The following is a 12863-nucleotide window of genomic DNA, read 5'->3' as shown; positions in this document are numbered from 1 at the left end:
CCCCACTGCTCCAAAACCCGCAATAAAAAAGCAGACTACGGTTTCCACTGCAACATGGGGACAAAGATGCAACACAAAAAGATCGTACTTGTTGGACGAAAATGTCCTCTGGTCTGATGAAACAAAAAAAAAAGAAACTGATTGGCCGTAATGACCATCGTTATGTTTGCTTTGCTGCAGGAAGGTCTGGTTGCACTTCACCAAAATAGATGGCGTCACTGAGGCAGGAAATTACTGTGGATATATTGAAGCAACACTCTCAAAGACCATCAGTCCAGGAAGTTAAAGCTTGGTGCAAATGGGTCTTCCACATGGAACAATGACCCCAAGCATACTTCAAAAGTACGTGGCAAAAATGGCTTAAGGACAACACAGTCAAGGTCACTCTGGGTGGCCATCACCAAAGCCTGGCCTCACATCCTATAGAAAATGTGTGGGCAGAACTTAAAAAAAGCGTGTGCAAGCAAGGAGGCCTCAGACAAAACCTGACTCAGTTACACAGCTCTCGCTCAGGAGGAATGGGCCGAAATTCACCCAACCTTATTGTGTGGGACAGCTTGTGGAAGGCTTACCCGAAACATTTGAACCCAAGTTAAACAATTTAAAGGCAATGCTACCAAACTAGTAATTGAGTGTAGTGTAAACTTCTGACCCACTGGGAATGTGATGAATAAATAAAAGCTGAATAAATCATTCTCTCTACTATTATTTCTGAACATCTTCACATTCTTAAAATAAAGTACGTGATCCTAACTGAACTAAGACAGGACAATTTTTACTGGAAGTTAAATATCAGGAATGTGAAAAAACTGAGTTTTAAATGTATTTTGAACATAAGGTGTCATGTAAACTTCCGATTCAACCTGTAAGGGGACTGGGTGCTATTTGAGATGCACACACCAGATTAGTTAGCTTCAAAATCCTGTATTGCAGTCTTTGTCGATTCTGTTCTATTACTAATGATAGGGTTACGATAGAGGGTTAGGGTTAGATAAGACTACTGACAGCCAGCCAGACAGACAGACAGGCCAGACCAGACAGCCAGACAGCCAGAACAGCCCGACAGCCAGACAGACAGCCAGACAGCCAGCCAGACAACAGCCAGACAGACAGCCCAGTCAGACACGCCAGCCAACAGCCAGCCAGACCAACAGCGCAGACGACAGTCCCAGTTCAGACAGCCAGTCAGACAGACAGACCAGACAGCACAGACAGAAAGACAACAGCCAGCCAGACAGACCAGCCAGCCCAGCAACAGCCAGCCAGAGACCAACAAGCCAGAACCACCAGCCAGACAGACAGCATCCAGCCAGACAGACAGCCAGTTCCAAAGACAGACAGACAGTCAGACAGCCAGACAGCCAGCCAGCCAGACAGACAGCCAGCCAGCCAGACAGACAGACAGACAGAACAGACAGACCAGACAGACAGAACAGACAGACAGACAGACAGACAGACAGCACAGACAGACAAAAAGTGACAGTATGGCATCATAGAGCTACTCTCCACAGTCCTCAACCTCCAGCACACACACACACACACACACACACACACACACACACACCACACACACACACACACACTACACAACAACACACAGCACACACACACAACAAACACACACACTCACCACACCACACACACACACACACACNCAGAGAGAGATCATTCTAGGATCTCCTCCTCTAGGATCTCCTCATCTTCTCCTCTCTTCTCTCAACACGTAGGGTCCCAGAAGTTTTCATTGAGGCAGCTTGACAAAATTACGTGAGACTTAGGTCTGGTTAACTGAGATTAAACTAGTTAAACATATTACATGCCTGTGAAAGTAAAGCCGAGAATCTTTTATTTATTTTTATTTCACCTTATTTAACCAGGTAGGCTAGTTGAGAACAAGTTCTCCTTTGCTAACTGCGACCTGGCCAAGATAAGCAGTAGCAGTGTGAACAGACACACAGAGTTACACATGGAGTAAACAATAAACCAATCAGTAACATGGAGAAAACAAAGAGAATCTATATACAATGTGTGCAAAAGCATGAAGGTAGGCATAAAATCCGAATAATTACAATTAGCAGATTCACACTGGAGTGATAAATCATCAGATGAATCAGTGCAAGAAGAGAATACTGGTGTGCAAAAGAGGCAAGAAAGTAAATAAATAAAAGCAGTATGGGGGTGAGGTTAGGTAAATTGGGTGGGTAGTTTACAGATGGACTAATGTACAGCTGCAGCGATCGGTGGCTTCGGATAGCAGATTGTTTTAAAGTTGTTGAAGGGAGATTAACAAGTCTCCAACTTCAGAGATTTTTTGCAATTCGTTCCAGTCGCAGGCAGCAGAGAATCTGGAAGGAAAAGGGCGTCCAAATGAGGTTTTAGCTTTTGAGGGATGATCAGTGAGATACACCTGCTGGAGCGCGTGCTGCGGTGGGTGTAGCCAATCGTGACCAGTGAACTGAGAATAAGGTCGGCACTTTTACCTAGCATAGCCCTTGTGATGACCTGGAGCAGTGGGTTCTGACGCCGAAACATGTAAGCGAGGGCCAGCCGACTAGGGGAATACAGGTCAGCAGTGGTGGGTCGTATAAAGTGCTTTAGTAACAAAACGAAATGGGCACTGTGATAAACTGGGCATCAGTTTGCTGAGTAGAGTGTTGGAAGCTATTTGTAGATGACATCGCCCGAAGTCGAGGATCGGTAAGGTAGTCGTTTTACTAGGGTAAGTTTGGCGGCGTGAGTGAAGGAGGCTTTGTTGCGGAATAGAAAGCCGATTCTTTTGATTTGATTTTGGATTGGAGATGTTTGATATGAGTCTGGAAGGAGAGTTTGCAAGTCTATTGGAAATCATTCCTACCAGGTACGAGGACGGCGGCTACAGTCATCATGTTGACCACCACCACACATCTATCAATAGCAACCGCAAGGCATCGTCAAAGAACACACAGTAGTGACAACACCTCAATCGATAACAAAAATGATCAATGTCTGTCTGTCTGTCTGTCTGTCTGTTCTGTCTGTCTGTCTGTCCTGTCTGTCCTGTCGTCTGTCTGTCTTCGGTCTGCTGCTGTCTGTCTGTCTTCTGTCCTGCTCTGCTCTGTGCCCCTGTGCGGCGTCCTGCTTGCTGCTCTCGCGCGCTGATCTACCAACCGAGCCATCGATCTTCTACATTATCTATTCTACAGTTAAGTCCCGGAAGTTTACATACACTTTAGCCAAATACATTAAAACTCAGTTTCACAAATTCTTGACATTTAATCCTAGAAAAATCCCTTGTTTTAGGTCAGTTAGGATTCACCACTTTTTTTAAGAATGTAAATGTCAGAATAATAGTAGAGAAGAATATTTATTTTCAGGTCTTCATCAAGTTCCCATGGTCAGAAGTTACATACACTCAATTAGTATTTGTACATTGCCTTTACATTGTTTAACTTGGGTCAAACGTTTCAGGTCCTTCCAATAAGCTTCCACAATAAGTTGGGTGAATTTTGGCCCATTCCTCCTGACAGAGCTGTTGTAACTGAATCAGGTTTGTAGGCTCCTTGCTCGCACATGTTTTTCAGTTCTGCCCATATTCTTTCTATGATTGAGGTCAGGGCTTTTGTGATGGCCACTCCAATACCTTGACTTTGTTGTCCTTAAGCCATTTTGCACAACTTTGGAAGTATGCTTGGGGTCATTGTTCCGTTTGGAAGACCATTTGCGACGCCTTCCAACTTCCTGACTGATGTCTTGAGATGTTGCTTCAATATATCCACATAATTGTCCCTCATGCATGTGCCATCTATTTTGTGAAGTGCACCAGTCCCTCCTGCAGCAAAGCACCCCCACAACATGATGCTGCCACCCCGTGCTTCATGGTTGGGATGGTGTTCTTCGGCTTTGCAAGCCCCCCCCTTTTTCCTCCAAACATAACGATGGTCATTATGGCCAAACAGTTTCTATTTTTGTTTTCATCAGACCAGAGGACATTTCTCCAAAAAGTACGATATTTGTCCCATGTGCAGTTGCAAACTTTTTTATGGTGGTTTTGGAGCAGTGGCTTCTTCCTTGCTGAGAAGCCTTTCAGGATATGTCGATTAGGACTCGTTTTAACTGTGGATATAGATACTTTTGTACCTGTTTCCTCCAGCATCTTCACAAGGTCCTTTGCTGTTGTTCTGGAATAGATTTGCACTTTTCGTACCAAAGTACGTTCATCTCGAGGAGACAGAACCGTCTCCTTCCTGAGGGTATGACGGCTGCGTGGTCCCATGGTGTTTATACTTGCGTACTATTGTTTGTTACAGATGAAACGTGGTACTTCAGGCATTTGGAAATTGCTCCCAAGGATGAACCAGACTTGTCTACAATAATTTTTCTGAGGTCTTGGCTGATTTCTTTTCATTTCCCATGATGTCAAGCAAAGAGGCACTGAGTTTGAAGGTAGGTCCTTGAAAATACATCCACAGGTTCACCTCCAATTGACTAAATTATGTCAGTTAGCCTATCAGAAAGCTTCTAAAGCCATGATATCATTTTCTGGAATTTTCCAAGCTGTTTAAAGGCACAGTCAACTTAGTGTATGTAAACTTCTGACCACTGGAATTGTGATACAGTGAATTATAAGTGAAATAATCTGTCTGTAAACAATTGTTGGAAAATATGACCAGACTTGAAAAACTATAGTTTGTTAACAAGAATTTGTGGAGTGGTTGAAAAACAGTTTTAATGACTCCAACCTAGTGTATGTAAACTTCTGACTCAACTGTATCAATCGATGCTGTTTGTCTGTCTTACCCAACCAAGCCATGATCTTTCTACAATATCTATCAATCAATTGCCTTCCTTCTGTTTTTTCTCTCTGCTTCTCCCAGTCCTTCTTCCCTTTTCTCTCTCCATCTTTCTGTTTTCATTGATTGATTGATTGATTGATTGATTGAGTGACTACAGTGTCTGAGCTGAGGTACGTGGAGTTTGCTGAGGGGTTGGCCATGAACCTGACATCGCTAAGGAAAGGTCGGCTGCGTTGTTTCGGAAACTGAAAGGAGCAGCATAGCCACGTCCAGAAACAGCTAGAGGACATGTACCGGCAAGAGGTAAACGAGTCAGACTTAGAGAGTTAAGAGTCAGACTTAGAGAGTCAGACTTAGAGAGTGAAGAGTCAAGTTTTAAGAGTTAAGAGTTAGATTTTTAGAAAGTTAGCACTTAGAGAGTTAAGAGTCAGCTTAGAGAGTTAAGAGTCAGAACTTAGAGAGTTAAGAGTCAGACTTAGAGAGTTAAGAGTCAGACTTCGAGAGTTAGACTTAGAGAGTCAGACTAGAGAGTCAAGAGTCAGACTTAGAGAGTCAAGAGTCAGACTTAGAGAGTTAAGAGTCAGACTTAGAGAGTCAGACTTAGAGAGTTAAGAGTCAGACTTAGAAGTCAGACTTAGAAAGTTAAGAGTCAGACACTTAGAGAGTTAAGAGTCAGGAGACTTAGAAAAGTCAGACTTAGAAAGTTAAGAGTCAGACTTAGAGAGTCAACGAGATCAGACTTAGAGAGAGATTTAGTAGAGTCAGACTTAGAAAGTTTAAGAGTCAGACTTAGAGAGTCAAGAGTCAGACTTAGAAAGTGAAAGGGAAACTTCACAATTTTTCAACTTCATTGGAAACACGTCTTTGGAAACACCTTTCTTACACAGCCTGTAATAAATACATTTTATTAACAAGGCTGTGACGTAACATAGTGGAAAAAGGGAAGGGGTCTGAATACTTTCAGAATGCGCTGGAGATTTTCATCATATCACATTCACCCCTAAACTCCATCGTGCTCACGAAGGAAAGAGATGAGGAAAGGAGGTGAGGAAAGGAGGGAGGATAGAGATGAAGATAGGAGATGAGGAAATGAGATGAAGATAGGATATGAGGATAGGAGATGAGGATATCAGATTAGGATAGGAGACAAGGAAAGGAGATGAGGAAAGGAGATGAGGATAGTTGAATATCAATGCCGTATGACACACAACTGTTGTGTTAGTGACTATTGATCTCTCTGATTTTGAGAACATGCGGGGGACATGCGGGGGAGGCAAAACTCTGCCACAGCTAACTTTGACTCATATGACAAAACATGGGTCCTGTCCCAAACGTCTCCCTGTTCCCTATCTAGTGCACCAGAACCTGTTCAAAAGTAGTGCGCTGGAAGGGGAACAGGGAGACGTTTGGGACACAAACGTGATCCTCTCCAAACTCATCCCACCAGTCAAGGTCCTCTAGTGTTTACCTAAGAGCTTCGGTCAAATCCTAACGGTTTACTCCTCTAATCTCTGTGTTTTCTCTGTAACATCAGATGGACTTGACCTTTGGCTGAGTGTGAAATAGCACCCTGTTGTCTACACGGTGTACTATTGACCGAGGGGCATCGTGTGTCTCTGATGTAGGATCAGCCCACTCTCCATTAATCTTATTCATTATGGTTTAAAAATGGCTGAACTGATGCTGAATCAGAACTCATTGCGCTTGATAAACACCACTCACTTATCCATATGGCCCCAGAGCACTATATAGGGAATAGGGTTCCATAGGGCTTCTGGTCTAAAGTAGTGCACTATATAGGGAATAGGGTCCATAGGGCCCTGGTCTAAAGTAGTGCACTATATAGGGAATAGGGTGCCATAGGGCTCTGGTCTAAAGTAGTGCACTATATATGGGAATAGGGATTAGGCCTCTTATAGGTGCCCTGGTCTAAAGTAGTGCACTATGTAGGGAACCTCTGTTCACTCTGTGTTTCCTCTCTGTACCCTAGGTGGACGTTGAGATCAAACTGCGCTCCTGTCAGGGATCATGCAACAGGCCCGTTGCTTTCCGTATCGACCACGACGGCTACAGATCGCTAGACGATCAGATGACCCTGTTCAGTAACACTGCCAAGCATCAGACGAGCTCTCCTCTCAATAAGGACATCGCTAAGATCAAACTACAGCCAGTGGATGTCGGTCCCCCACCGTCCCCCGCCTATAAAACCATCCCCATGGTGCAGAAGGAACTCCTGACTCAYTTTGAGGATCTAGAACAGAACCATGTGGTTCTAGAAGAGGTTCTAGAAGAAACGGAATGCCTGGGTTCTGAACGGGAGAGGAGGGAGGAGAAGCAGGTGTTCTAGAATGTAAATTATCATCTTAGATAGAGATGCCTCTCTGTGATATCTTGGTTCGGGTCTGATGCATATGTTATTATAAACATATTCGGTTGTATTTGAACCTTTTAACTTATAATAAAGGACTGCTGTTTTATTAACATAAACTATCATTATATACAGTCATAGCCATGGGAAGTAGGGGCGTTGAGGGTGCCTCACTGAGGTTATACTACTGACTCCTGAGTGGCGCAGGGGGCTAAGACACTGCATCTCAGTACAAGAGGCATCGCTGCAGACACCCTGGTTCGAATTCAGGCTGCGTCACATCCGGCTGTGATTGGGATACCCATAGGGACAAGTGGCCCGGGGTAGGCTGTCATTGTAAATAAGAATTTGTTCTTAACTGACTTGCCCTGTTAAATAAAACAAATATTACTCTTGACAGAGAAGATAAAAATAGGCATTAGTGAAAATATTGTGTCAGCACTCCCTTGACGAAGAGATCCCCACCAGCACTAAACATCTTCCTGCGGCCAGGTCTATATGTATATTATTATATACCTCTGCATTGTTGAATACTCCTTTCTTATTGGCTAGAAAGGCATTCTAGAATGTACATTATACCAGATAACGGGACAGTTGGAAAAGATATCGGGACATCTTGCGATCATGACGCAATATGGCCCTGCACTTGCAGACCGTACATTCTACAAAGTTACAGAAAGATAAACCAACAACCACACAAACTGAAGTTGGAAACATTGTAAACGCAGGTCCAACGAGGAACAAAATGTAGCCTAGCTAGCTAGCATTTTATTATTCTGGAGCCTCTGATGACATCGTGGTGACGAACAGGAATTCCTGAAGGCCCCTCTGGTGCTATGCTGTCAAATCCTCCCTCATGTTTCTAGTTTAGTGTCATATGTGTCAAATCCTCCTCCTTTTCTAGTTAGTGTCACTATGCTGTCAAATCCTCCTCATGTTTCTAGTTTAGTGGTGCTGTGGCTGTACATCTCCCTCATGTTTCTAGTTTAGTGTCACTATGCTGTCACATCCTCTCATGTTTCTAGTTTAGTGGCGCTATGCTGTCAAATCCTCCCTATGTTTCTAGTTTAGTGTCACTATGCTGTCAAATCCTCCCTCATGTTTCTAGTTTAGTGGTGCTATGCTGTCACATCCTCCCTCATGTTTCTAGTTTAGTGTCACTATGCTGTCACATCCTCCTCATGTTTCTAGTTTAGTGGCGCTATGCTGTCAAATCCTCCCTCGTGTTTCTAGTTTAGTGTCATTATGCTGTCAAATCCTCCCTCGTGTTTCTAGTTTAGTGTCGCTATGCTGTCACATCCTCCTCATGTTCTAGTTTAGTGTCACTATGCTGTCAAATCCTCCTCATGTTTCTAGTTTAGTGGTGCTATGCTGTCAAATCCTCCTCATGTTTCTAGTTTAGTGACTCTATGCTGTCAAATCCTCCCTCATGTTTCTAGTTTAGTGGTGCTATGCTGTCAAATCCTCCCTCATGTTTCTAGTTTAGTGGTGCTATGCTGTCAAATCCTCCTCATGTTTCTAGTTTAGTGACTCTATGCTGTCAAATCCTCCCTCATGTTTCTAGTTTAGTGGGCTGTGCTGTCAAATCCTCCCTCATGTTTCTAGTTTAGTGGCGCTGTGCTGTCAATCCTCCCTCATGTTTCTAGTTTAGTGTCACTATGCTGTCAAATCTCCCTCATGTTTCTAGTTTAGTGGTGCTATGTTGTCAAATCCTCCTCATGTTTCTAGTTTAGTGTGCTATGCTGTCAAATCCTCCCTCATGTTTCTAGTTTAGTGTCATTATGCTGTCAAATCCTCCTCATGTTTCTAGTTTAGTGTCACTATGCTGTCAAATCCTCCCTCATGTTTCTAGTTTAGTGGTGCTATGCTGTTACATCCTCCTCATGTTACTAGTTTATTGTCACTATGCTGTCAAATCCTCCCTCATGTTTCTAGTTTAGTGTCATTATGCTGTCAAATCCTCCCTCATGTTTCTAGTTTAGTGTCCTATGCTGTCAAATCCTCCTCATGTTTCTAGTTTAGTGTGTATGTGTCAAATCCTCCCTCATGTTTCTAGTTTAGTGGTGCTATGCTGTCAAATCCTCCTCGTGTTTCTAGTTTAGTGTCACTATGCTGTCAAATCCTCCCTCGTGTTTCTAGTTTAGTGGGCTATGCTGTCAAATCCTCCCTCGTGTTTCTAGTTTAGTGTCACTATGCTGTCAAATCCTCCTCATGTTTCTAGTTTAGTGGTGCTATGCTGTCAAATCCTCCCTCATGTTTCTAGTTTAGTGTGCTATGCTGTCAAATCCTCCCTCATGTTTCTAGTTTAGTGTCATTATGCTGTCAAATTCCTCCCTCGTGTTTCTAGTTTAGTGTGCTATGCTGTCAAATCCTCCCTATGTTTCTAGTTTAGTGGCGCTATGCGTCTCCCCTATGTTTCTAGTTAGTGGTGCTATGCTGTCAAATCCTCCCTCATGTTTCTAGTTTAGTGGTGCTATGCTGTCAAATCCTCCTCATGTTTCTAGTTTTGTGGTGCTATGCTGTCAATCTCCCTCATGTTTCTAGTTTAGTGTCTTATGCTGTCAATCCTCCTCATGTTTCTAGTTTAGTGCCTATGCTGTCAAATCTCCCTCATGTTTCTAGTTTAGTGGTGCTATGCTGTCAAATCCTCCCTCATGTTTCTAGTTTAGTGTGCTATGCTGTCAAATCCTCCCTCATGTTTCTAGTTTAGTGGCTGCTATGCTGTCAACCTCTCATGTTTCTAGTTTAGTGGTCACTATGCTGTCAAATCCTCCTCATGTTTCTAGTTTAGTGGTGCTGTTGCTGTCAATCCTCCTCATGTTTCTAGTTTAGTGGTGCTATGCTGTCAAATCCTCCCTCATGTTTCTAGTTTAGTGGTGCTATGCTGTCAATCCTCCCTCATGTTTCTAGTTTAGTGTCACTATGCTGTCAAATCCTCCCTCATGTTTCTAGTTTAGTGTGCTATGCTGTCAATCCTCCTCTGTTTCTAGTTTAGTGGTGCTATGCTGTCAAATCCTCCCTCATGTTTCTAGTTTAGTGGTGCTATGCTGTCAAATCCTCCCTCATGTTTCTAGTTTAGTGGTGCTATGCTGTCAAATCCTCCTCATGTTTCTAGTTTAGTGGTGCTATGCTGTCAAATCCTCCCTCATGTTTCTAGTTTAGTGGTGCTATGCTGTCAATCCTCCCTCATGTTTTCTAGTTAGGTGTCACTATGCTGTCAAATCCTCCTATGTTTCTAGTTTAGTGTCACTATGCTGTCAAATCCTCCCTCATGTTTCTAGTTTAGTGGTGCTATGCTGTCAAATCCTCCCTCATGTTTCTAGTTTAGTGGGCTATGCTGTCAATCCTCCTCATGTTTCTAGTTTAGTGTACTATGCTGTCAAATCCTCCTCATGTTTCTAGTTTAGTGGTGCTATGCTGTCACATCCTCCCTCATGTTTCTAGTTTAGTGTCACTATGCTGTCAATCCTCCTCAGTTTCTAGTTTAGTGTCTATGCTGTCAATCCTCCCTCATGTTTTAGTTTAGTGGTGCTATGCTGTCACATCCTCCCTCATGTTTCTAGTTTAGTGTCACTATGCTGTCAAATCTCCCTCATGTTTTAGTTTAGTGTCATTATGCTGTCAATCCTCCCTCATGTTTCTAGTTTAGTGGTGCTATGCTGTCAAATCCTCCTCATGTTTTAGTTTAGTGGTGCTATGCTGTCAAATCCTCCTCATGTTTCTAGTTTAGTGTGCTATGCTGTCAAATCCTCCTCATGTTTCTAGTTTAGTGTCACTATGCTGTCACATCCTCCCTCATGTTTCTAGTTTAGTGTCACTATGCTGTCAATCCTCCCTCATGTTTCTAGTTTAGTGGTGCTATGCTGTCAAATCCTCCTCGTGTTTCTAGTTTAGTGTCATATGCTGTCAAATCCTCCCTCATGTTTCTAGTTTAGTGGTGCTATGCTGTCAAATCCTCCCTCATGTTTCTAGTTTAGTGTCATATGCTGTCAAATCTCCCTCATGTTTCTAGTTTTAGTGTCACTATGCTTGTCAAATCCTCCCTCATGTTTTTAGTTTAGTGGTGCTATGCTGTCAATCCTCCCTCATGTTTCTAGTTTAGTGGTGCTATGCTTGTCAATCCTCCCTCGTGTTTCTAGTTTAGTGGTGCTATGCTGTCAAATCCCCTCCTCATGTTTTCTAGTTTAGTGGTGCTATGCTGTCAAATCTCCTCATGTTTCTAGTTTAGTGTGCTATGCTGTCAAATCCTCCCTGTCGTGTTTCTAGGTTTAGTGGTGCTATGCTGTCAAATCCTCCCTCGTGTTTCTAGTTTAGTGGTGCTATGCTGTCAAATCCTCCCTCATGTTTCTAGTTTAGTGGTGCTATGCTGTCAATCCTCCCTCATGTTTCTAGTTTAGTGGTGCTATGCTGTCAAATCCTCCTCATGTTTCTAGTTTAGTGGTGCTATGCTGTCAAATCCTCCCTCATGTTTCTAGTTTAGTGTCACTATCTGTCAAATCCTCCCTCATGTTACTAGTTTAGTGGTGCTGTGCTGTCAAATCCTCCCTCATGTTTCTAGTTTAGTGGCGCTATGCTGTCAAATCCTCCCTCATGTTTCTAGTTTAGTGTGCTATGCTGTCAAATCCTCCCTCATGTTACTAGTTTAGTGTGCTATGCTGTCAAATCCTCCTCATGTTTCTAGTTTAGTGTCACTGAGCTGTCAAATCCTCCTCATGTTTCTAGTTTAGTGGTGCTATGCTGTCACATCCTCCCTCATGTTACTAGTTTAGTGGTGCTATGCTGTCAATCCTCCCTCATGTTTCTAGTTTAGTGTCACTGTGCTGTCAAATCCTCCCTCAGTTTCTAGTTTAGTGGCGCTATGCTGTCAAATCCTCCTCATGTTTCTAGTTTAGTGGTGCTATGCTGTCAAATCCTCCCTCATGTTTTCTAGTTTAGTGTCATATGCTGTCACATCCTCCCTTCATGTTTCTAGTTTAGTGGTGCTATGCTGTCAATATCTCCCTCATGTTTCTAGTTTAGTGGTGCTATGCTGTCAAATCTCCTCATGTTTTAGTTTAGTGGTGCTTATGCTGTCAATCCTCCCTCGATGTTTCTAGTTTAGTGGTGCTATTGCTGTCGAATCCCTCCCTCGTGTTTCTAGTTTAGTGGTGCTATGCTGTCAAATCCTCCCTCGTGTTTCTAGTTTAGTGGTGCTGTGCTGTCACATCCTCCCTCGTTTCTAGTTTCACCAGCTGATTTCAGCTACTGATATTTTTTAATTTGATTGTCATTTTGGCAGGTTTGCTAGCAACAAGCTATCTAGCTAGCTTCTAGCCTCGTGTTTGATATGCATTGCATTCTCCTCATAATAAACAGTCAGTGTCGACAAGTGTCCTGATGAGATGGCGCTATACCAGGCAAAATGAGGCATCATCAGATCATTGTTATATATGTTGCCAAATGTACAGGATGTCAACAGAAAACATCTACATTGGCTGCAGAGATTGTGACTGTGTTAGCCATAGCTAGCTGGCTGGCTAGCTAGCAAACAAGGGATAAGAACGTTGCCAGCAACAGAACGTAAAGAACGAAGGACTGGGTCGGCATCCGTAAATATCAAACTGATGGAACGAAGGACTGGGTCGGCGTCCGTAAATATCAAACTGATGGAACGAACGACTGGGTCGGCGTCCGTAAATATCAAACTGATGGAACGAACGACTGGGTCGGCGTCCGTAAATATC

The 12863-nt window shown here is 43.2% G+C and overlaps 1 protein-coding gene and 2 long non-coding RNA genes across 3 annotated transcripts; all 3 read left to right on the top strand.

Moving 5' to 3' along the window:
• The first annotated feature begins 4625 nt into the window (after window positions 1-4625).
• On the top strand, window positions 4626-8012 carry LOC112079057 (fibrinogen alpha chain). Its single transcript, XM_024145114.2, has 2 exons — window positions 4626-5075; window positions 6763-8012. The coding sequence occupies exons 1-2, from the start codon at window positions 5061-5063 to the stop codon at window positions 7117-7119; spliced, it is 372 nt and encodes a 123-aa protein (XP_024000882.2). The 5' UTR covers window positions 4626-5060; the 3' UTR covers window positions 7120-8012.
• A 174-nt stretch (window positions 8013-8186) lies between these two features.
• Window positions 8187-9402, top strand: LOC139027015 (uncharacterized). The gene is made up of 3 exons (XR_011479036.1): window positions 8187-8421; window positions 8874-9123; window positions 9285-9402. It is a non-coding gene; the product is annotated as an uncharacterized lncRNA (long non-coding RNA).
• A 1520-nt stretch (window positions 9403-10922) lies between these two features.
• Window positions 10923-11766, top strand: LOC139027014 (uncharacterized). Its single transcript, XR_011479035.1, has 3 exons — window positions 10923-10953; window positions 11035-11111; window positions 11407-11766. It is a non-coding gene; the product is annotated as an uncharacterized lncRNA (long non-coding RNA).
• The last annotated feature ends 1097 nt before the right edge of the window (window positions 11767-12863 follow it).

The sequence above is a fragment of the Salvelinus sp. IW2-2015 genome, unplaced genomic scaffold (assembly GCF_002910315.2).
Source record: "Salvelinus sp. IW2-2015 unplaced genomic scaffold, ASM291031v2 Un_scaffold6807, whole genome shotgun sequence".
Taxonomy (NCBI): domain Eukaryota; kingdom Metazoa; phylum Chordata; class Actinopteri; order Salmoniformes; family Salmonidae; genus Salvelinus; species Salvelinus sp. IW2-2015.
This window is presented reverse-complemented; position numbering and strand designations above follow the sequence as displayed.